The following is a 21,635-nucleotide window of genomic DNA, read 5'->3' as shown; positions in this document are numbered from 1 at the left end:
GAGCTGAGATGAGACGCTTGGGAACCTGAAGCACTCTTCGGGAGCGGAGGACGTTGGAGCTCCTCCCAGCCACTCGCTCCTGCTGCAGATGTCAGACTTCCCACGGGCCTTTCTTTCAGAGTGTCAGAGGAACAAAGCCTTCTTTGAGCCTTTTTTCAGCCCAAAATTAATTTAGGGGGAAAAAATGGCACAGACAGGCCTTAGCATGCCAGACCTAAAGGGAGCCGAGTGACCTTCAGTCTCCTACGAGCCTCTTGCTTCACAGCCTGGGAAGGAGAGCATCATGATGCTGGAATGTTCCAGGCTGATGGGAGATACCTTGGGCTCACAGTGAGTGGGGACGAATGTGTTCCTGTCCAGCAGCTTCTGACTGCAATCCTGCTTCTCAAACACTCCCGGCTGGCAACAGAAGCCACCATCATGGAAAAGCCATGTCACCAGTCTGCTTTGGATGCCCATCTCTCTGACTTGGTGTAAGAAGCCCGTGGCCTGAAGAGGGCTGAGGTCCCCTTGTTGTTCAGAGCTATGTTGGCATATGTAGGAATGGGGCTCTGGGTATCGGGAGGAGCCGCTCCTCTCTTGCCAGAGTGAATTCCTGACGGGAATGCCCATGAACTCTGCAAGCTGTCAGGGGCGCACATCATGTGTCAGTGCTGGACTGCCCATCCCCTATGGCTTCCAAGGCCCACTCGTTTCCAAGCAGAGGGCACAGCCCACAGTCCCTAACCCTTGTGGCGTGGCACCTACCTTTAAAAACTTGGGCCAGTGACACTCTCAGACACAGTGTGTTATTGAATGAGCTCCAAGCTGCAGACCTCTCCTGGCTCAGCTCTACCAACACATGAAGAGATGGCACTGCCCTGAAGGACAAGCTCAGTGTGGGGAGTCCCTTGGGGCACCGAGAGTGCCCAGTCTGGGGCACCGTAATGAAGTGCTCTGGGCTCTGCAGTTTGACGACAAAGCTTTTCCCGTACAAACACTGCTCAGGGCCCTGGGATGTTTGGAGTCAGAGGGACCTGGGCATGACGACTACCCAGAACTTCTGGGCTGGAAAGGAACTCCCACAAGCATTAGGGAAAGTCCACCTGTTCACCCAAGAACCGAGAAAATGCAGCCTCCACGCAAACAGCCACATGCTAGCAGGTTGCCTGTGCGTCTGTGTGTGGGAATGGGTATGGCAGATGGACCCAGCACACAGTCCCTAGATGGTGGAGACAGGTGTGCTAAAAGCTCAGGGCGCACAGAGCTAGGCAGAGTCTGCAGTTTTACAGTTTGAGAACCTTCAGCTAAGATCTAGTTCAAAAGGACGGAGGCACCTCCTGTCCATTTGGCGTGGCTAGCTCAGATCAGAACCCGAGTCCACCAAGCCCTGGACACTCACAGTATGGTTTCGCCAAACACCACTACTACCTGCCTCAAACGAACTCCTGGTTTAAGAGGTTTACTAGGAGATGCGTGTGAAAACGGCAACAATTTCTACTATAGCTCATTACCTTGAAAGTGCAGTTGCTGCATAAGTAAACAATCTGCCTTGTTGTAAAAACATCGGTTTCCCTTCTAGAAGCTCTGGGCCTCTCTTAGCTGCTAATGCCTGAAGATTTGCTAGTTTCCCCGATGGTTTTAGACAGGTCTGATTCACCGTCTCCTTGTTGTCAAGCAACGCGATTCAATGGTTTCCTGCTGCCTGCGCCCACGTGGTCTGTACACGTGCGCATGAGGACATGGCCGGATGCAACAAAAGCACTTGAGAAGAGAGATACGCGGAGCTGCAAGGCTTTTGCCGCTACGCCCCTTGAAAAGGACCTCCGCACCTATGCATAATAACCTTTGATGGGCTATCGAGAACGGATGTGCTGGGCTGTGAGGCTTTAAGCCTCTGAGGGTCACGGGTTGTGTGAGACAAACAGCTGTTGAATGGGGACCTGAAGAGGCTGCCAGGGGCCAGCCTGGGCCAGCTATATGAGAGGCCTGCAATTGGGGATCAAAGGTCATGACACAGCAGACACGGGGTCCAAAGATTCCCGCGATGTCTCGGAGCAGGGTCAGAGGTCAGCCCTTCTGAGTGTCCTGGGGGTTGATGGGTAAGCAGGAAGAAAGACCCCTTTCTCTAGCTCTGCCCACGCTAATGCAATAAAGCCAATTAGAATGATTGCTCTCATTTCTGAGTTAGGATGCCCAGGACGAGGGAAATGGCAGGGACATCCGTTCCGTTCTGTCTTCACAGGCTCACCCTGCATTCCAGCATTTATTTCATTATATTTAATACGATTTCACCAGCGGCACTCTAACTCCGAGAAAAGAGCCCGGCAACTTCAAAGCCTGTTTTTGTCTTGGTTCCTTAGCACCCGCTCTTCCCTGCTACCGATGTCTCCACCCTGCTCGCTAACTGTTCAGAGCCGCCCACGAGCCCACACTTCCGTGGCCTGAGCATCATCTCCTGAAGCATCCTGGGGGGCGGTGCACGCTAACATGGAAACTGCTTTTAAAATTATCCTGGTTCAGCCCGTTCAGAACAGTCACTGGGCCCGTCGACGTAAGCACAGCCAGCCTCCTGGCGAACGGAGACTTGGCTTTGCAGCAGTCTTGGAGACCCCACCTCCTAACAACCTGGGGCTTGGGGCCGAGTGGCCTTGCTCTGAAGTAGACACGAGCAGAAACAGATTTCCTTCTACATGAAAAATGCCCCACGAGAAAACGTTTCAGGGTTTCTCCGTGTGCTGCACATCTGGCCCCACCTCAGCCCATAAGCATGATCTGCAGGCCCCATGCTGCACTCTGTCTAGCAGGGGATGAGTGCCACTCAGAGCTGACCAGGTGCTTTTTGTTGTCTCCATGACTGCTGTCCACTCCTGGGACCTGTTGGTTTTTGTGGCAGCTGCTGAGGAAGCTCTCGGACCACGCTAGTCAAGGTTTAGAATATTTTGGACACATTGCAGGCAGCCCTGGGGGCAGTCTCTTGCCTCTCCAGGAGGAGCTGCTCTATGGCTAGCTCCTTCCTCCCAGAATGTATCTCCCACTTAGTTCTCAGAGGCACTTGATTACTTCCCCTCCCACTCACTGCCCAGGTCTTCTCTGGCTACCTCTGCTCTTTGCTGAGTTGTCTAGGTTCTGAGAAGTCCCCTATGGCCCCAGGTCCTAAGTAGGATGAGGCTTCTTAGACTCCGTTAGTGGGCAAGAACCACAGCAACTCTCAAGGTAATACCTACCTGGCTACTCCATTCACGCACAGCTGCTCTTCTGAGTCTTGCCCAAGTCCTCCACCCAATGGCTGCCACTGGCCCCTTTCCTGCTCTCTGGACACACAGTGTTACAGACTCACGCACTCACTGAAAGGCATGATGCAGTCGCTGCGGCCTGCATCTCGAAGCATCCAGTGTATGAGCAGGCTCAGGACACGCTCTGACAGAAGGCTTGCTGCGGTTTACAGGGAACAGGTACACACACACTGTGTTTGACTTCTGACATAGGCTGCTGTCAGGAATCTGGAAGTCTGACAGGATGTGGGCATTTCCATTCCCAGGGACAATTTCTCTGCTTCCTTTCTGGTCAGTTCTATGACCTACTGATGTCAAGACCATCATGGTCCAGCTCAAGGGTCCTGTCTGACCAGGGAAGTCCCCTGAAGGAACACGTGCTCCAGGAGCTCCCAGTCTGCCTGGCTGTGCACTGTAGGTCTGGGTGGTAACCATGTAGCTACCTTCCCTTGTGCATTACTTCACTCTGTTGTAATATATCCATTGGTTCTTAAAAGATTGGCACATGGAGGTCTCCAGCATCTGGCCACTCTGGGCAAAACTACAGGATACCTGTAGCTCTGGGCCTAGAGGACACATTCCTGAGGGTAGCATGGCTAAGGTCAGCTACACATATTCCCTGAAACAGGACTTTCTGTCACAGGTCCTCAGCGGCAGACACTACCATGCTTGCTGTTCCTATCCTTTTTTTTTTTTTTTGGTTCTTTTTTTCGGAGCTGGGGACCGAACCCAGGGCCTTGCGCTTCCTAGGTAAGCGCTCTACCACTGAGCTAAATCCCCAGCCCCGTTCCTATCCTTTCTGAAAGGCACAGTCTCTCTTGGCTTCCCCACACACCTACCTTTGCAAAGAAAACACATTCTTTTACCCTTGTTTCTATGGTTACAATGTGTGCTCTACATGTTGTATGTCAAAACTGTGTGCCACAAATGTTTTCCCAGTCTGTGGTTTGCCTCCTCACGTTTCCAGGGGTCTTTTAAATCAATGAAGTATAGGACCTTTCAACGTTGTCTTTAATGGCTCTATGCGACCCCTCCAGCACTGTCCAAGGGATGGCTTTGCTTGCCCTGCATTGCATCAGTGGTCTGGATGGGTGCCCGTGAAGAGCAGTGGATGCAGCCTGCTCCTGGACTCTGTTCTTCCTCTGACGTTTTTCCACCTTAGACTGAAACCACACTTCAGCTTTGAGATGAGCTCTAAGATTAGCATAACCCTCTAACTTTGTTCTTTTTTTAAAAAGGTCCTCTATATTTCATACCCAATTCAGAATCAGCTAGTCTTTCTAACACGGGCCACTGGTAACAACTGCCCTGAATCTGTAGCTAAATGTGGGCGAGCCAAATGCAACATTGAATCTTTCTGATCCACAAATGTGGTCTGTTTCTCCATTTATAATCTTTGAAATTCCTTTCAGCTACATTGTATAGCTTTTAGGACACACATCTTAGATATCCTTAAGCTGATTTACTATAAGGCTTTTGAGGGGCTTTGATGCAATAGATAACACTCACTCCCCCCTTTTTTTTTTAAATTGTGTAATGGTTTGTTGACAGTTTGTGAAACACTGGGCTGGAGAGACGGCTTGGTGGTTAAGAGCACTGACTGCTTCTCCAGGAGACATCATTCTTGGCACTCGAATGATGGCTAATAACCATCTGTAATTCCAGTTCTGGGATATGATGCCCTCTTCTGGCCTCCTCCAACACTGCACATACACAGTGCACAGACACACATGCAGGCAAAACACCCAAACACATAAAATAAAAATAAATCTTAAAAAAATATGTTAACCTTGCATCCTAAAACCTCACATTCATTTTTAATAGTTACTTTTTAGATTCCTTTCTGCCCTTCTTGTCCCTCCCTTTCCCTTGTTTCTTCCCTCCTCCCTAGTGGTTGAGGAGAGATGGGGCAGGTCTCACGTAGCCTATGTTGGTCTTGAACTACACACACTGAAGAAGCTCTTGGACTCTTGATTCACACGCCTCTACCTTCTGAGTGCTCAGCTCTCACTGGGCCTCCTAAATGCACAGCCATGCCTTTGCACAACCTAATTTCTTGTTTTCCAAACTTGAGTCCCAATGCACTCTGGAGGAGTGGTCTCTGATCTCCTGAAACTGTTATGCTTGTTTGTTTGTTTTTTTTTTTTTTTTTTTTTGGTTCTTTTTTTCGGAGCTGGGGACCGAACCCAGGGCCTTGCGCTTCCTAGGTAAGCGCTCTACCACTGAGCAAAATCCCCAGCTCCTTGTTTGTTTGTTTTTGAGATGGGATTTCCTTGTGTAGCCCTGGCTTTCATAGAAGTCCCTCTGTAGACCAGGCTGGCCTCAAACTCAGGGATTGTATTCCCGAGTGCTGGGATTAAAGGCGTCTCTTCTCTTCTCCTCTTCTCTTCTCTCCTCTCTTCTGTTCCCCCTCCCTCCCCTTCCCTCCCCTCCCCTCCCCTCCTCTCCTCTCCCCGCCCCTCCCCTTCCCCCCCTCTGGGGCAGGGTCTTTGTATATACCCTAGGCTTCAGCTTCCTAGGTGCTTGGGTTACAGGCAAGCTGCAATTGTGTACTGAAATACTTTTTTTATCTGCTGTGATGATAAAATGGCTCTTTGTCTCTATTTCGCTACTGTAGCAGATGACATGAGCTGATTTTCAAAGGTTAAGCATCCCCAAGATGAACCTGTATCTTTTTATTCAAGATTTCACTGGCCAGTCCTTTGAGGGTTTCTGTGTCTCTGTGAGGGCCCTGGCCTCTGACCTTCATCTCTGTGTCTTCACGAGCTTTAGGGTGGCTGCGGTGCTGGTTGCCATAGGCACTCAGGGACCATTGCTCCTCCAGTGTCTTCTGAAGCATCAGTGCAGGATTGTTGCTATTTCCTCCTGAAATGTCTGACAAAGTTCACCGGTGAAGCCAGCTGGGGTACGGATTCTTTCTGGAATAGTTTTTCTTCTGTTGATTTCTAATTCAATTTCTTTAACAGACACAAAACTATCCAGGTTTCCTGCTTTCTTTGTCTTGTTTTTGGTGGCTGTGTTTGTCAGTGGATCTGTCTGTCTCGTCTGAGCTGTCAAATCTGCAGGCCTAAAGCTTTTGTGACATTCCAGGTGACCCCGAGGCAGCATTTCAGACACACATGCTGACCCTGGGGATGCTTTCTCAGGAAGTCTTCGGTCACGTGCTGGCTGCGGCTCAATTCTGACCTGGAAGCTATTGACCTTGCAGGTTTCTGTCTTCACTTCAGATGCTGCAGTTTCCTGTGTGAGAGTGGGGAGCATCAGAGGGCACGACCTGTGGGTTGGGAGCTAGGGACAAACAGATCTGGAGTGGGAGGTGTGCACATGTGCGTGCGTGCGTGCACACACACACAGACACACATGCACAAATGTGCACACACATACGCACATATGTACTCGAATACACACAGAATGCATGCACACACATGCACACACACGCAAACATGCACACATACACTCACATATGTACACGTACACATAGATATGCATGCATGCACACATAGGCAATGGTCAAGGCTGTGTCTATTAACGAACAGGAAGTTGAGTCTGAACAGGTTGTGCAGGGCCTCACCACTGTTTTCTTACAGCCTGTGGGTTGGGATCACCTTAGCATGAGACACAGAATTCTAATCTTCACATCATTGCGGATTCTGACCCTTGACCTCTTATCCCTCCTTCCAGGAAAAATGATATAAGACCCTGCATCCAGGCACAGCCGCCATTCCCATTGCGTAGAGAGCCTACTGTTGGGCCTATATGCTATTCCATGGAAACCTAGAGTCCTAAATTCTTTGTGGTTGTTTTGAGACAGGGCCTTACTGTGTATAGACCAGGCTGGCCTCAAACTCAGAGATCTACCAGCTTCTGCCTCCGAAGTGCTGAGCTTAACAGTATATACCATCAGGTCTGGCCAAGTAGTAAATTCTTAACTTCTAAATTGTGAAGCAAACATAAGGCAAACAGTATCAGAACTAGCATGTTATGTGCCTATATGGAAATGTCACGATGAGACCTGTTCTATTATACAGTAAATATATGCCAATTTTAAAATTAAATATATATAAAAAACCCCACCCTGGCAGCACAAGCTGTTTAAGAACAGCAGAGAGACAGGAACTGTGTGGAGACCGCTGCCAGCTCAGGGCACACTGCGGGGATGCAGCCCAAGCCAGAAGCAAGGTCAGGAGTAAGGACAGCCCCTCCGCCCCTGACCTGACAGCTCCTTTCACTTGTTATTTACCAGAGTTAAATGTTCTCTGTCTCGTCTCTACCCTCACAGGCCCACATTACCTTGCTGAGGAAGCTCACAACAGGGCAGGCTCTCCAGGAAGAGAGGCGTGTGTAGCACATGGAGGAGGGACTGCCACCCACACACGCTCCTCCAAATGGAGGCTGGAGGAGGGGGCGGCGTACAGAGAGGCAGGTGCTCAGCCTTTCCACATTCTAGGGGTCAATATGAAAAGCAAGGGGTCTCTCTCCCCCTGGGTAATGTGCAGGCCTGAGAATTCCCGGCAACAAGGATGCTGGCTCCATTCCCAGAATCTCAGCAATGGAGACTGCTTGCCTGTCACTCGGCACAGTTCATCGGGGTGGGATAATCAAGGACAGAGCTGGTTCTAGAGTCTGCAGGGAAAACCCATCTCTGGTGCCGGGACTCTGTCCCGTGGCCTTAGACGAGGAGCTAGGGTTAGACCAACAGGCACTCAAAGCACTGCTGGATGAGGAGCATATAAACCTCACTGCAGGCAGACACACACACGTGCGCACACACACACACACACACACACACGTGCACGCACACACACACGCACACGCATGCATGCACACACGAACGCACACGCACACGCACGCACACACACACACACACGCACACACACGAACGCACACGCACACGCACACAAAATCTAACAGAAGCACAAAAGAATTAAAGAGGAAAAAGCATCACTACAGGCAATCTACTGCCTGAAACGCTGGCTTGACACCCATGTCACTACCGTTTCCTGAAGTAGGAAGTAGGAGAGCCTCCGCCTCGATGTGGCGGAAAGCGATGCCCTAAGAAAAACATCACAGTCTGTTGGGATGGAGGCGGGAGACCTTCCTGGAGTGAGGGAGCCACGTGAGACTTCACTACTCTTGCAGTTGAGAAAGAGGAGGGCAGGGACTCTGTAGAGCCACTGATGCTTTCCCCTGTCCCCGATGGCCACAGCCCCACCCTGCAAGGCCGGGAAGCCTGTGAGCACCATCGAATCCAGGACTCTAAGAGGAGGCAGCCTGGTGTGTGGCACAGAGGGGCACACAGCACTTCTGGAACTTTCCCTGAGGTCCTGATCCTCAGAGACCCTCGTACAAGGAGCCTACCTCCCCCGAGGGCTGCCCCTGTCCTGTGTGGGGAAACTGTCAGGAGTTAGTGACTACTGCCAGCACTCCCACAGCAGTGCGGGTCACTGGGCTTGGGATAAGCATCTGTGACCTGGGTATGCATGTGTTCTCCCTGCAGTAGGTCACCCTGACTGGCCCATTAGCAGTAGGCTGTCCCCTAATACCACCTTGATTTCAATGGCACCAAGAACCAGAAGGGGAAACAGATTCTTTCCTGTCTCAGAAAGGATCCCTTCTGGCCTACTCAAAGAGGCCAGCCCTCTGTGTGTGCATCTCTGTGTGTCTGTATGTGTGTGTGTCTGAGTGTGTATCTGCATGTACCTATGTGTGTGTCTGTGTGTCTGTGGTATGTGTGCATACCTGTATTTCTGTGTGTGTGTCTGTGTGTATTTAGTATGTGTCTCTAGATCTCTCTCGCTCTCTCTCTCTGTGCGTGTGCATGTGCGTGTGCGTGCGTGTGTGTGTGTGTGTGTGTGTGTGTGTGTGTGTGTGTGTGGTGTCCCTCATTTCAGGCTGAGCGTGACCTTATTCACAGATCCTTACATTAGGGTCCATGACAGCACTGGGTTGGACTGTCATGGAGTCAAGCTTTCTCTCTCCTAGAGTTTGTTTCCACACAGCACCATTGTGGTTATTCAGTGCCTTGGCATTCGGGGCCTGGAATGGCGACTCACATCTTCAGTCTCAGTACTCAGGAGGTAGAGGCAGGAGGATCTCTGTGAGTTTGAGGCCAGCCTAATATACACAGCAAGTTCCAGGCCAAACAGGCTACATAAGTGAGACCTTGTTTCAAAAACAAACAAAACAAAACAAAAACTCAAAACCCAAATAGGATTCTTACTAAGCTAAGAATCAGTTTATCAACCCTGATAAAATCTTTCTGTGTTTATGTCTGAAATTTTGGGAAATCTCCAGGACAATTAGGAGCCATGAGGAACTCAGGCCCACAAACGTGGCACAGCTCTCCGTGGACGCAGGGCGGCTTCAGCTCTTCCCAGACACGTTCTGCAGCAGAGAGGATTGAAGTGTGGCTGTTGTTGTGTAAACATCTTCAACTTCGTGCTTTTATGCTATTATATTTTTACTTTTAAATAATTTTACTTCTTTGGTCACTTTTTGAATGTCATCAGGCACTATTTGAAAGGATTAGAAGGTGTGCCTTGGGGGAGGAAGTATATCACTGGGGGTGGGCTTTGAGGTTTCAAAAGCTATGTCAGGCCAGTCTCTCTCTCTCTCTGGATCAGGATGTGTAGAACTCCAGCTACTTCTCCAACACCATGTTGGCTCATGGACCACCATCACGTTTCCCATCATGATGATAACGGACTAGCATCTGAAACTGTAAATAAGCCCCCAATTACAAGCCTTCTTTTTATTTTTTTCTTTTTTTTTTTCTTTTTTCTTTTTTTCGGAGCTGGGGACCGAACCCAGGGCCTTGTGCTCGCTAGGCAAGCGCTCTACCGCTGAGCTAAATCCCCAACCCCATGCCTTCTTTTTATAAGAGTTGCCTTGGTCATGGTGTCTCTTCACAGCAATAGATCACTGACTGAAACAGTGGGCTGAGCACTGATCCAGTATTGTCCACACATTCGATGAGAGCTCTAGCACTGACTTTCGGCTTTACATTGAGGCCCAGCTTACTTCATACTTCCTCTGTAGCCCAGGCTGGCCTGTGTTTCTGATCCTCCTGTCTCAGCCTCCCACAGAGTTGGGACTGTATGCCTGTATTACCAGACTAGCTTGCATTTTTATTATAAATGCTACACTTGGAGACTCCATTTTCTAGCAGTTTCACAGCACACGGGTCACAGTGACTTGTAGGACTGTTGAGTGGGTGAAGGCACTTGTCACCAAGCCTGGTGACCTGAGTTGGTTGGTCACTACCGTGTCTCATGACTTGGGACATTTGAGCAGAAGCTGGAAGGCAATTTTGAAGACTGCCCCCACAGAGGGCTTGCTGATATATCTCACCATTAGATCAGGTCTCTGCAGAGTGAGGCCAGGCCTCCCACGGCTCCTCGAAGAACTGATCCCTCCAGTAGGGTGTGGAGGGCAGACCCAGCCACAGCCGTCATCAACTTCCTTTCCTTCTGCTTGTTGTGGTCTCGTCTTTGCTTGCCCTTCCACTGTGCACAGCCAGGTATGCTGCTCATAGAAGTCAAGTCTATGAAGCTGGCTGTGGATCTCTGCAAACCATGAACCCACACCACCCTCTGGCATCTGACAGCAGCTGTATCTCACAGGGAGGATGATGGCCTGTGTCAGCCACACACTCCAGAGGATGTGGCAGTCCTAGCTTGGCCTCCCACAGGCCACAGATGCTGCAGCTTTTCCTTTCTTGCTAGGGACACTGCAACATGATGGTGGGACTCTGAGATCCAGTTCCAAGGGATCAACCAATTTTCGGGCATATGAAAATGCCACCAGACGATGCAGTCTTGAGGGCTGATTTTTGAGCCAGGCTCTCTCTGATCCTGTGGTCTCAGGTCTGAGCCACCCCACAATGGACTGGAGGCCACCCTCACTCTATTACCACAGCAGCTCTCTCTCTTCCTTCCCACTGAAGCAAGATTAATAACATCCAACCTAAGACTGTATCAAGTAATTACACCTTTTAGTGCACCTGGTAATTTTTATCCAGCTGGTGCTAGCAGTCAATCAAAATGCCATAAAAGGGCTCAGAATGTGCTAATGACTTGCTCACTCTGTCAGGCTTCATGGGGGTGCATTCAACTCTTAGCACAAGAATGGTGCATGAAACAGTCTTACGGCTTATCCAGACAACTCAGCTTCTCTAAGGGCTGTGCTTCTCCACACAAGCCAGCTTCTCTACACAGCTCAACGGTGCTCCAGAGCCTAGCTTCTCATCCAGTTCATCTTTCCCAGAGGGCTGGGTTTCTCTACAAAGCTGAGCTTTCCCACAGAGCTGGGCTTTCTATTCCACACAGCTTTTCTGCAGAGCTAGGCTTCCTTGAAGATCTGGGCTTCACACTGGCCGTCTTCGAAGTGGCTGCTGTAATGCAGCTACCTTCTGTGAAGAGCGGTTTGAAACTCGAAAGGTTTCAGGCTCACTAATACCAGTCGGGAGAGGAGAGTAAGCTCCGCACCCTCAGGCTGCTAGAAAGAAGGGCAAGCAAAGAACTTCAGTGCCCCTTTCCAAACGTACATTGGCAAACAGCAGCCCCCTAGATGCAGAATCCAGCCCAGGGTCGTCCCTGTGGCCTAGCAAGCACTGGATTCCGTCTGTGTCCCTGCTGGCAACCTGGCTCCACACAGCTTTCTTGGGGTCTCACGCCCCTGCCCATCCTCCTGTTGGGTTCTGTGGCCCTTCATCTGGGGAAGCTCACAGCCACAGGAGACAGTTGGGGGACATAGTGTAGTGTAGGTGTAGTTAGTGGCTCACAGCTGAGGCCTTCCCAGGTACCCCTGGCCACAGCAGCAGAGAACATAGGTAAGTCACAGAGGATCACATCCCAGGTGATCTGCTTCGCACAGCAAGCATGTGAAACCAGGTGACTTCACACATAAAACCACGAAGCTAATGGATCTTGTTAGTCCCAGAAACAACAATTCATCAGGTTCCCTGTTCATACCACAAGTGTACCACTGGGGCCTCTTCAGAGGATAGCAATCTCTGTGGCAAAAGCACCTGGCCCAAGGCCCAGGCTGCAGAGTGGGGAGGAAGGGGCTTAACCTGTCACAGCTACATGTCTGTATGTGCCCATGGGGCCAACGGGACCCTCTTACGGTGCTCCCTCTCTGCCCTATGCAGAGAACAAAGTAGAAGATGGTGAAGAAGGTGAGGATACTGTCACTGTGGCATGTACCTCATCTGAGAAGAGGCTGCCTTCATCCACAGAGCAGACGGTGCCCTAGTTAGCTTTAACTATGAACTTGACATAGCTGCAAGTCACTTCAGAGTCTCGATGGAGGGACTTCCCAGATCAGATCACAGCTGCCCCTGTGAGCACAGGAAGGCCCCTTGCTGCTGGGCCATGCCCAGAGAGTCACTGAAAGTCAGGAGCTGGGCAGTCTGAGAGAGATGCAGAATGTTCTAGACTGAAGGAGGCCCTGGTTTGAAGAATCTTGCCCTTGTGTGAGCTCCCTGCTCGCGTGATTCACTTTGTGATGGGCCTCAAGTTCTCTGCACGTTTGGGTTGATCCCCTCAGAAAATGTAAACGTAAGCAGAGATTACATGTAGAGAGATTATGTCCAAGAAGGCTGCAACATGGAAAATCTAGTGTGGTATAATCCTGGAAGAATAAAGATCTCATCGAAGAGCAAGAAGAGAACAAGGAAGTGAACACAGCCAAACCTGGATAAGCCACCGAAGCCAAAGGCAGACGCTTTGCTCTCACGTCAAAGCTTCAAATAATGTGTCTGAAAATGTCAGCCACTCGCAACGGTGGAGACACAGTGGGTAATGGGGGCGGAGCGGGAGGAGGCGCAGACTTGGGTAGGGAAGCCCTGGAGCAGGCAAGGGCCATCGACCACACAGGCTGTTAAATGATATTCACACTGGACTACAAAATGTGTGCACGCACCTGGCTTATGTGAGAGACGCTCTACTCCTAGAAGTCAGCAGGCTGGGGACCCAAAGAAAGGACAGACACAGGAGGAGGCGGCTGGAAGCTGCCCCTGTGTGAGAACTGAGGCTCCCACTGCAGTAAATCAGTGACGCACCTCCATGGCACATGACCTTCATTCATCAAACTGAACTGACCTTGGAGACAGCCAAGACACTGTGGGAGAGGGCTGGCTCTTCCCCAAATCTCCTTCAGAAAAGAACGCAAAGCTGTGGCTGCTTCCCACAGAAATGACTGTGAACGAGGCTACTGCAGCTGATGAGTGGACTGTTCACAGCGGACCACTCTGTGAGGCGGAGGATGCGGTGGGCTGGGCCAGGCCGACAGGTACAGGTCATCACGGAGGTATCCTGGATGCAGATCAGCCAGCCCGGCCCGGCCCAGCCTGGCAGCCCACCAGAATCACCAGGTGTGTCCTGAGGACATTGTTCCCAAATACATTTACACAAAGTTCCACCTACCGCTCCAAGCATGATTCTGAAGATCAGCCAGCGGAAGCCCCACAGGACGATTTTGGATGTCGGGGTGTGCTTAGGGAGGCGGGATAGCGTCCAGAGAGGGCACAGAAAGATTCCCAGGAATCCTGTTTCCAGTAGCTGTGACTCCCATCCTGCAAGGGTTGGGGGTTGGGGTGGGGCAGAAGAGGAGACACAAAGAGGAAATTTCGTCAGTGGGGCCAAGTGTTTACAAAGGAATCACCCCCAAGTTCAGCCTGACCAAGAAGTCCTTAAAATGAGACTGAGACACGAAACTATCACCAAGTGTCTTCAGAGGAAACAAGATGCAGAGCTCTGAGTGGGGTGACCCCAAGCCGGGGACCAGGGAATGCTGCAGCTTCTGGTGCCCTTCCTTTTGTGGACAGATGACACTTGCCGTCTTGTGTGGGATACAGCGTGATCTGAGCCCACACTGCCATTGCACACTTGTGGGAAGCCTTTTGTTTTTAGGTTTCCATGAAAACTCGCCACTTTGAATGTCCTGCCTGAGGAATATTTGCCAGTACAGTGCGGTCACAACTCAGCAAACTCCGTGGGAGGGTGGATCCCACTCAGGCCCAGGTCCAAGGAGCCAGGCAAAGCTGGCCGCCGGGGATCAGTAAACGCAAATAAGTGATTTGTGAGCCCTTGAGAGGGTTGATAGCTACGAGCTTGTGTGTGGACACCTGCTACTCCCCCAGGGGGAGCTCAGCACAGGAAATGCCACAGGAACAGCCCACAGGTGAGCCCTTCAACCCCAAGGACTGAAAGAGGGGAGAGCCCTGTGGCAGAGGAAGTCCCACTGCTGGTACTGTCCTCACCATCTGAGGTCTCAGGACTCCAGGAAGGGCTGGGCTATCCTTTTGCTCTGACAGCCACTCACAGTGACAGCCATAACTATGCACACATGTACCTTACAGAGTAAGGAACGGTTAGGAGGGGCAGCAGCAGGACGTTCTAGAGGACGACAGAGGTACAGGGAGTTACACGTGCTGCTTTTTTTTTTAAACACAAGTTAATTTAGAATTAAAAGCTTATACAATAGCTAATTAGTGTGAAGCAATAAACAGTAAGAAATAGGGTACACATGAGTCCATGCTGACAGAACCAACAGCTGACTATCTAACAGAGACACAGCATCAGGCACAGATTTCCCAGAACAACCCTTCACAGTGCATTGGCTCTGTGCATTGGTCACTGTCCTCAGCAGGCAGAGGGTATGGGGCAGAGCCATCTATGGTGGCCTCCCCAGGTGATCAGAGTCCACTCATTGAGGTTTCAGTATGTGTGTCAAAGCAGGTGAGGGAGGTGCTACCTCTCCCAAACCCTCATCAGCTTACCATGGGGAAGACAAAAAATGGGCCTCATTGAGGGGTCCCCACAGACTCTGAGCAGCACACCAAACTACCAGGGCTTCAAAGTCAAGGGGAGACAAAGGTGTCATCAGGCTAGAACGGCTGAAATGTGGTGACCAAATGTTACCTGGGGTCCCGGGTCAGCAAAAAACAACAAAGAAAAACTTCGGGGAAACTGAGGAGGTATGCAATGTGATGAAGGTCCTGAATGAGTCTGAGGGGTCTGGTGTCGGACTGTGTCAGCCAGGTTTATTTTCATAAATAGTCCTGTAGACCTCAATAGCTCTAGAATAGAAAACCCATTTCTGACCATCAGGATCCTGTGGCTGTACCTGAACCCCTACCCCCTTCACACAGCACCCTCAGAGGACTGCCCCGTTAGCCACGGGCTCTGCTGGGCTTCAGGTCTCCTGCTAGCCCCCTGGCAAGTCTGCTGTCCCATCCCCATCTGTGCTAGGGTCTTCATTGGACCATTTCGACGGCTGTCCTCTTGGAAGCCATCCATCCACTTGATGAGCAGCTAGGGAAGTGACAAGCCATGGGCTGGTTCTGACAGGCACTGCCTGTTCTGGGAGCTACAGTGGATGGACAAGCGGTGGTGACCAGGGCTCCAATGGGTGCTGAAGCTGAGCTGTGACCACAGCAGCTGGATTTGCTAAGCTGGAGAGCCACATGCGTCATGTGGAGCTGGGCCGCTTGTGACAAGCTTTCCTGCTCTTGGCACTACTCCAGGACTGAGCATTTGTGAAGTGTCACCAAAGGAAAAAGAACCCAGAGGGATGGCTTCTGGGTACCCTTAGCCTGGCTGCTTCTGCTGCTGTCTGTGCCCAGGGAAGGAGCTTGTGTCCCTCTGCACCTTGCATGACTGAATCCTGTCCTGCTGGTAATAACAAATACTCCCCGATGGTCCTCCTTTTCACATCGGCAGTCCCCTTGCACAATGATCCCTCTGGTCTTTTTCTGGGATGGTTTGCATTAGTTTGGGATACGTTTCACATGGCTGTGCTTGATACTCCATGGGGTTTCATGGCTGGTAGTGTCTGTGGATCACATAGCTGGTAATATCCATGTAGAGAAGTATCTGGTAGACTCTAGTAAAGCCACTAGCAGTGACTATTTTTGAGGAAGAACCTTAAAGATTATGTCCCCCAATCCCCTCCTCTACTGCTTCAGAAGTCCAGACAGCAAATCTGGAGCCACAGAGTTCACCAGCAAGCAGAATGCCAGTTTGCGCCACACCCACCAAGCTGCCCACCCCTTGCCGGAACCCCTTTGCTAGCCCTGGGGCAGGGTAGAACTGGCACCGTGACAGATGCCACATACAGTCTCAGAGCTTTTAGGGGACACATTCCCCAGAGCTTAGAGCCTGCCTAATTGCCACCTCGATCTGCAGACATAGGAATGGAATTTTAACACGCACTGCAGTGAGTGACACTGTTCAAAGTGATTGATATACAATGGCAGAACCCAGAGATGCATGCCAGTGCCGAGAGGCAGGGTGACAGGGCTGGGGGTGGGGTGCGTGACAGGGTAGGGCAGGGTGACAAAAGACAAGCTGTCTATAACAGGAAGGAGGGTGTGCGTGAGGGTCCCCCCTAACCCATGGCCTTCAGAGGGTGTGGGACATCCTGTCCTATTTGGATAAACATCGCTGAGCCGGGGCCCAAGGAGCTGTTTCCTACTTAAGTCTCTGCCTTGCCCTAGTTCATGGAAAGGCTGTGACTCACTGGGGTCTTTCTGACAGAAGCCAGGGCTGCCCTAGTGGCTGTAGCCTGTGACAGACACCCAGGAGGGAAGGGCTACTGCACTCCCACCTGCTCGTCGTCTTTGCCTGGATCTGTGGTATCCCAGCAGCTGCACCATGTGCACAAGGAAGGCCATTGTTCTCCTCTTCAGCGTGGCAGGAGATGAGTCCCAAGGAAAAATAAATAACCAGCACATTGCCAGGGCCAAGTGACCCAGTGAGGGTGAGTGGGTGGTTAACTATTCTTGCCCAGTGAGGGTGAGTGGGTGGTTAACTATTCTTGCCCAGGGCACCAAATTCTTATGCAGTGGACAGAGTCGGGATGGCGCCTTCTACAGGAGACAGATGGCTATAACTGAGCAAACGCAATCTGTGCAATTGCCTTCTCCACAGCCCTTCCCTCCCACTGCCTGTGCTGTGAGCTGTGTCTTCTCTACTGGGGCAGCTAGAAAGGGTCTTGCCTACTGTCCGGGTCTCTGGGGACAGTGCTGTTCTTGCCTCCTTTGTGCTTCAGGTAACAGGGACACAGCCTCACCAGTGGCATGCCAGGCAGCTGTCAGAAGCTAAGGGTTCCTGAGTGACAGCACTGTGGGGACTGCCTTCCTGTGGTGACAGACAGCTGGTTCTAGAACCTTCTCTTCCACAGTCTGCCCCTTTCAATTCCTGTCACACAGCTGTACGCTGAACCAGTTGTACCTGGGAGTTGTACATCCTGAAGTGAATGGTACCACACAGCCTCTCAACACAGCTTAGAGAAGCTCTCTGTTGGGAGCTGTTTCTTGGGGTGTGGGCATAAAAGGCTTGGCTGGCTCAGCAGTCATGCTCACTGGATACCACAGATGAGATCAGATGCACCAGAGTACACGTGTGAAACTATTCGCAGGGAGGAGCGGCTGCTGGAGAGTGCTTACTGGGAGCACCACACCCACAGACTGAGCATTGCGAGTACACTGGTAACTGCAGCACTCTGGAGGTGGAGGCCGGAGGATAAGGAATTCAAGTCACCCTCAGCTTTGGAGTGAGCTTAGGCTCATTTGGACAACCTAGGGAGAGCATGTCTCAAGAGTAAGAGACCGGTAGAAGAAGAGGGAGAATAAAGGATGACCCCAGGGGAAGCAAGAATAACACTATAGCTATAACACAAATCTTCCCTGGCACATATGGGAATGGCCTAGATGCTGAACAGTGTGGGTAATACCAGGCCAGGCAATTTGATTACATCTCCATGGTGTGTCTGAGGAGACAGAGTGTGCCAGCCTCACCTTCCCACCTGCTCTTCACAGTGATCACTGTGGCTTCCCACACTCAAGGCTAGCCATGCAGCCATCCTACCTTCTTTCCAGCCTGGGTGACAAGAGTACGCACATCAGGAAAGATGTGGTTCCCCCGAACTAAATTTCTCCATTCAGTCACAAATGGTATGAGAAAATGGAAGCAGAGACCATTTAGTTCTCAGCCCAAGGTCACCAGACCCAGGAGCTCCCCCTGGGCATCTCCCTTACACTGCCCGGGAGGCTCAGGTATCTACAGAGACTGGACACAAGCAGGAAAAAGCAGATGTAAGGCAGAGACAATAAGACAGAAGATTCTAGACTCCAGAGACTGCAAGTTGGTGGAGAAGCAGAGGCAGAGAGACCTATCCGGGCCCTATCCCTTGCTTTGCTACACATTACTTCTTCTCACATAGAACCAATGAATGGTGCTGGCTCCTCTGTTCACTGGCATCAAAGAAAGAAGAAAGACACCAGGCATCCACCCAGAGGCTCGGTCTGTGCCTTAGCAGGACAAATGTTGGAATGAAGGGACAAAAGAAGCCAGCAAGAGGAGGCCAGGCAGTTTTATACAGGAGAGCTGCCCTGGTCAGGGAGGCTGTCTGGCCGGGTGGCTCAGGAAAGAGGTGTCCTCAGCCCTAACAGAGGCTTAGAAGCTAAGCTAGAGAGTTTGATGCTTAAAGCAGCCAGGAAAAATGGCAGGTTGAGGTGACAGATAGGGGAAGGGGCCCTCAGAATCACCAACTTGATGCGCATGTGTAGTGGGTGAGAGGCAGGCATTGTCTGGCTGGATGCAAGGCCAGGGACCAATCAAGGGCAGAGTGCAGCCAAGTTAGCCAAGGGCCCAACAGTCTGGGAAGGTGTGGAAGATCAGGGAGCAGGGACCAGGCAGAAACTTTTGGGAGGCCCTATTGGTGGGTTGTTATCTCATCAGGTGGGAAAGCTCACCCCAAAGGGCTGTTTCTTGCTCCAGATCACCATGAACAGGATAGGAGTCACGCCATGGCTTGGTGCCAGTTGTCACTCCTGTCGGGGTCAGCCAGGACACAGACGAACTCAGCCATGTGAGGGGTGACCTGGCCCCAGGCTGGGGGCCTAGACAGGGATATCATACAATGTGAGGCACGGTGAAATGTCACCTGAAGCTTTGTGTCAAAGGCCAAGCTAACTTCATAAATAAGACGTGAGCTCTGAAGCATCTGAGGCCACTTCCCTGAGATGGCCACTCCAGAACGAAGACAGCAGCCAGGCTGCATGAGCTAGTCAGAACGATTTCAGATAGTCAAAAAGAGTAATTAAATATAGCTCAGATGGATCCTTCAAAAGTGACAGCACCATCCACGTGAGGAATAGGAAATCCATTAGCTCCTTCGTTAAAAACAGGGAGAAGGGGGCAAAGCGCTCCCTCCTGACTGGCTGTCACTCCAGCAATGAGCCGCCCGCCCTCTGCCACCCCAGGGGCTTCTAATGATGGCCCTGGAGGGAGCCCGCAGCTTTTAAAAGTTTCCTTAATTTTCATAGGTTATATTTTAGGAGAAGTTATGAGCTAGCATAGCAAAATTTTGCTGTGCTCTACTGCCAGCATGGGATGGGAAGGAAGGCTTGCGGGTGACAGAAACTCCTTGTGGGCCACATGGTGCCCAGCAGCGCTAACAAAGCTGGGGGCCTGCACTAGCCCAGGCAGTAAGTGACATCATGAGGAAGCCACGCCTAATCCCCAAAGAAGCAGCAAGCCCTCCATTCCCATGTCTCTGACCTCAAAGTCTGTGTCCTCCATGGTCTGCAACAGTGATGGGGGATCTGTTGGGTCCCAGGACTGCAACATTCCTGCCTTCCTACCCCATCGGGCAGCCACAGGTCACAGGGATCTGTTTGCCAGACTACAGGATCCACATCATCACATTTTTCAAGTTCACCTAAGTTAGGATTTGTGGTTTTACTACATATACTGGATGCTATTTGGCTTTTGTTTTTAGGTGGGGCGGGGGTCTTTCTTGTTCTGTGGCCCGGGCTGACCTGGAAGGGTGCATTCCATACTGAATGCAAACTCATAGCTCTCACAGCCTCAGCTGAGCACTGCTGGGATTGCAGACGGACACCAGCGGAGCCAGCCAGCAGGTTCAGGTACATGCACGATGGTTTCTGTCTCAGTTAGCCACAGCCCCGGCAGCAGTTGCCCTGCACATGTGTGGGTCATCACCCTCTTGCAGAAACCCCCAAGTGATGGTTGATACTCACCCTGGAGGCGACCTACTGAGTGTGAGCCACATGGAGATGTCACGCACCTCAGTACACTCAAAGCTGCCCTTGGGGGTGCTGAAAGGGATTTACTACAGAGTTGTCCCCACAGGAAAGGAGCACTGTTGTGTGCAGTCTTTACCCTGCCCCTACCCTCCTCCTCCCACTGTGGAACCAGCTGGGCATCTGCAGCTCTACACCGGAATCCACACACAGGTACAAACACGGGGCTGTCCGCCCAGCTAGCCATGCTACCCTCTGCATTGAGCACCCCACAAGCAATGAGGCACCCTCTAACTCACTAAAGGAGTGGCAAGCCAGGGGTGGTAAGTACAGTAGTCAAGCTCCAGAGGGAGAGAGAGAGAGAGAGAGAGAGAGAGAGAGAGAGAGAGAGAGAGAGAGCGAGCGCGCTCTCGCACACGCATGAGCAGATGTTTCTCAACTCAATGGCCCCAGGCTTCATGCTGTGAGTGTAATCAAGAAAGCCTGGTGTGGTTCCTCAGGCCAGTAATGCCAGCACTTACACAAGGTTAGGCAGGAGGATTGTCTTAAGTTCGATGTCAAAGAGCCACAGAGTGGGACCTTGTCTTAAAATGCAAGAAACTATTTAAAAAAAAAAAAAAAGGAAGGAAGGAGGAAGGAAGGAGGAAAGAAGGAGGAAAGAAGGAAAGAAATGGACTTACTAGCAACCACAGGCCGAGACTGAGAAGTTTGGAAGATTGCTAATTCACATTTTAAGGATGTCCTTGGGCACTCAGTGAAAAGGAAGTGACCTCCATAACCCACATGCCCTTGCAGTGACCCTTGCTGCAACCCAGGTTCCAGGTGCTTGTTAATGTTCGGTTGCTAGGACAACCAGACTTCCGAGCCACCGGGTGTCCCCCACTGCTTAGATCTCTGCAGGTGTCGCCAGCTAGCCTGGAAACGGGATCCACAGAGGTGACCTCTGCAGCTTTACTGCCTCTGGATAAACGCGAACGTGCTTCCCCTCAACGGAAATTAGACTTAGCCAGATTCTTTTCAGATTAATATATTCCAAATATTTAACGTATAGAGAGCATGCTGAAGGGCACACGCTTTCTTGGGCTTTCTCCTGTTTCCTGTGTGTGGAAATGAGCCACAGACTGCCCACAGCCTCAAAGCCACAGGCCAGGATCCTAAGGAAGTGCCAGACTCCATGGCCCTGTGGCCCTGTCTGCAAGGCTAGGGCTGGTAAAGGAGCCATATGGGCCCCTGGGATCTAAAACTGTGGCTCACGTGAGTGAGGGGGAAATGAAATTTAGCTCAATTGGGTTTAGGTTTAAGTGTCTCGGTGGGGCGGGGGTGCCCAT

The 21,635-nt window shown here is 51.2% G+C and overlaps 1 protein-coding gene across 1 annotated transcript in view; it reads right to left on the bottom strand.

Annotated features, from left to right (window-relative positions):
• Lmf1 (lipase maturation factor 1) overlaps positions 1 to 21,635 on the bottom strand; it is a gene marked incomplete at its 3' end in the record, with an annotated part of 97,111 nt that overhangs the window by 45,167 nt on the left and 30,309 nt on the right. Inside the window, 1 exon segment of the mRNA NM_001427222.1 lies at positions 13,682 to 13,830. Within this exon segment, the coding sequence (NP_001414151.1) occupies positions 13,682 to 13,830 (149 nt within the window).

This window comes from Rattus norvegicus, chromosome 10 (assembly GCF_021556685.1).
Source record: "Rattus norvegicus strain SHRSP/BbbUtx chromosome 10, alternate assembly SHRSP_T2T, whole genome shotgun sequence".
NCBI lineage: Eukaryota > Metazoa > Chordata > Mammalia > Rodentia > Muridae > Rattus > Rattus norvegicus.
The sequence above is the reverse complement of the archived record's forward strand: the minus strand, read 5'-3'. Positions and strand labels throughout refer to the sequence as shown.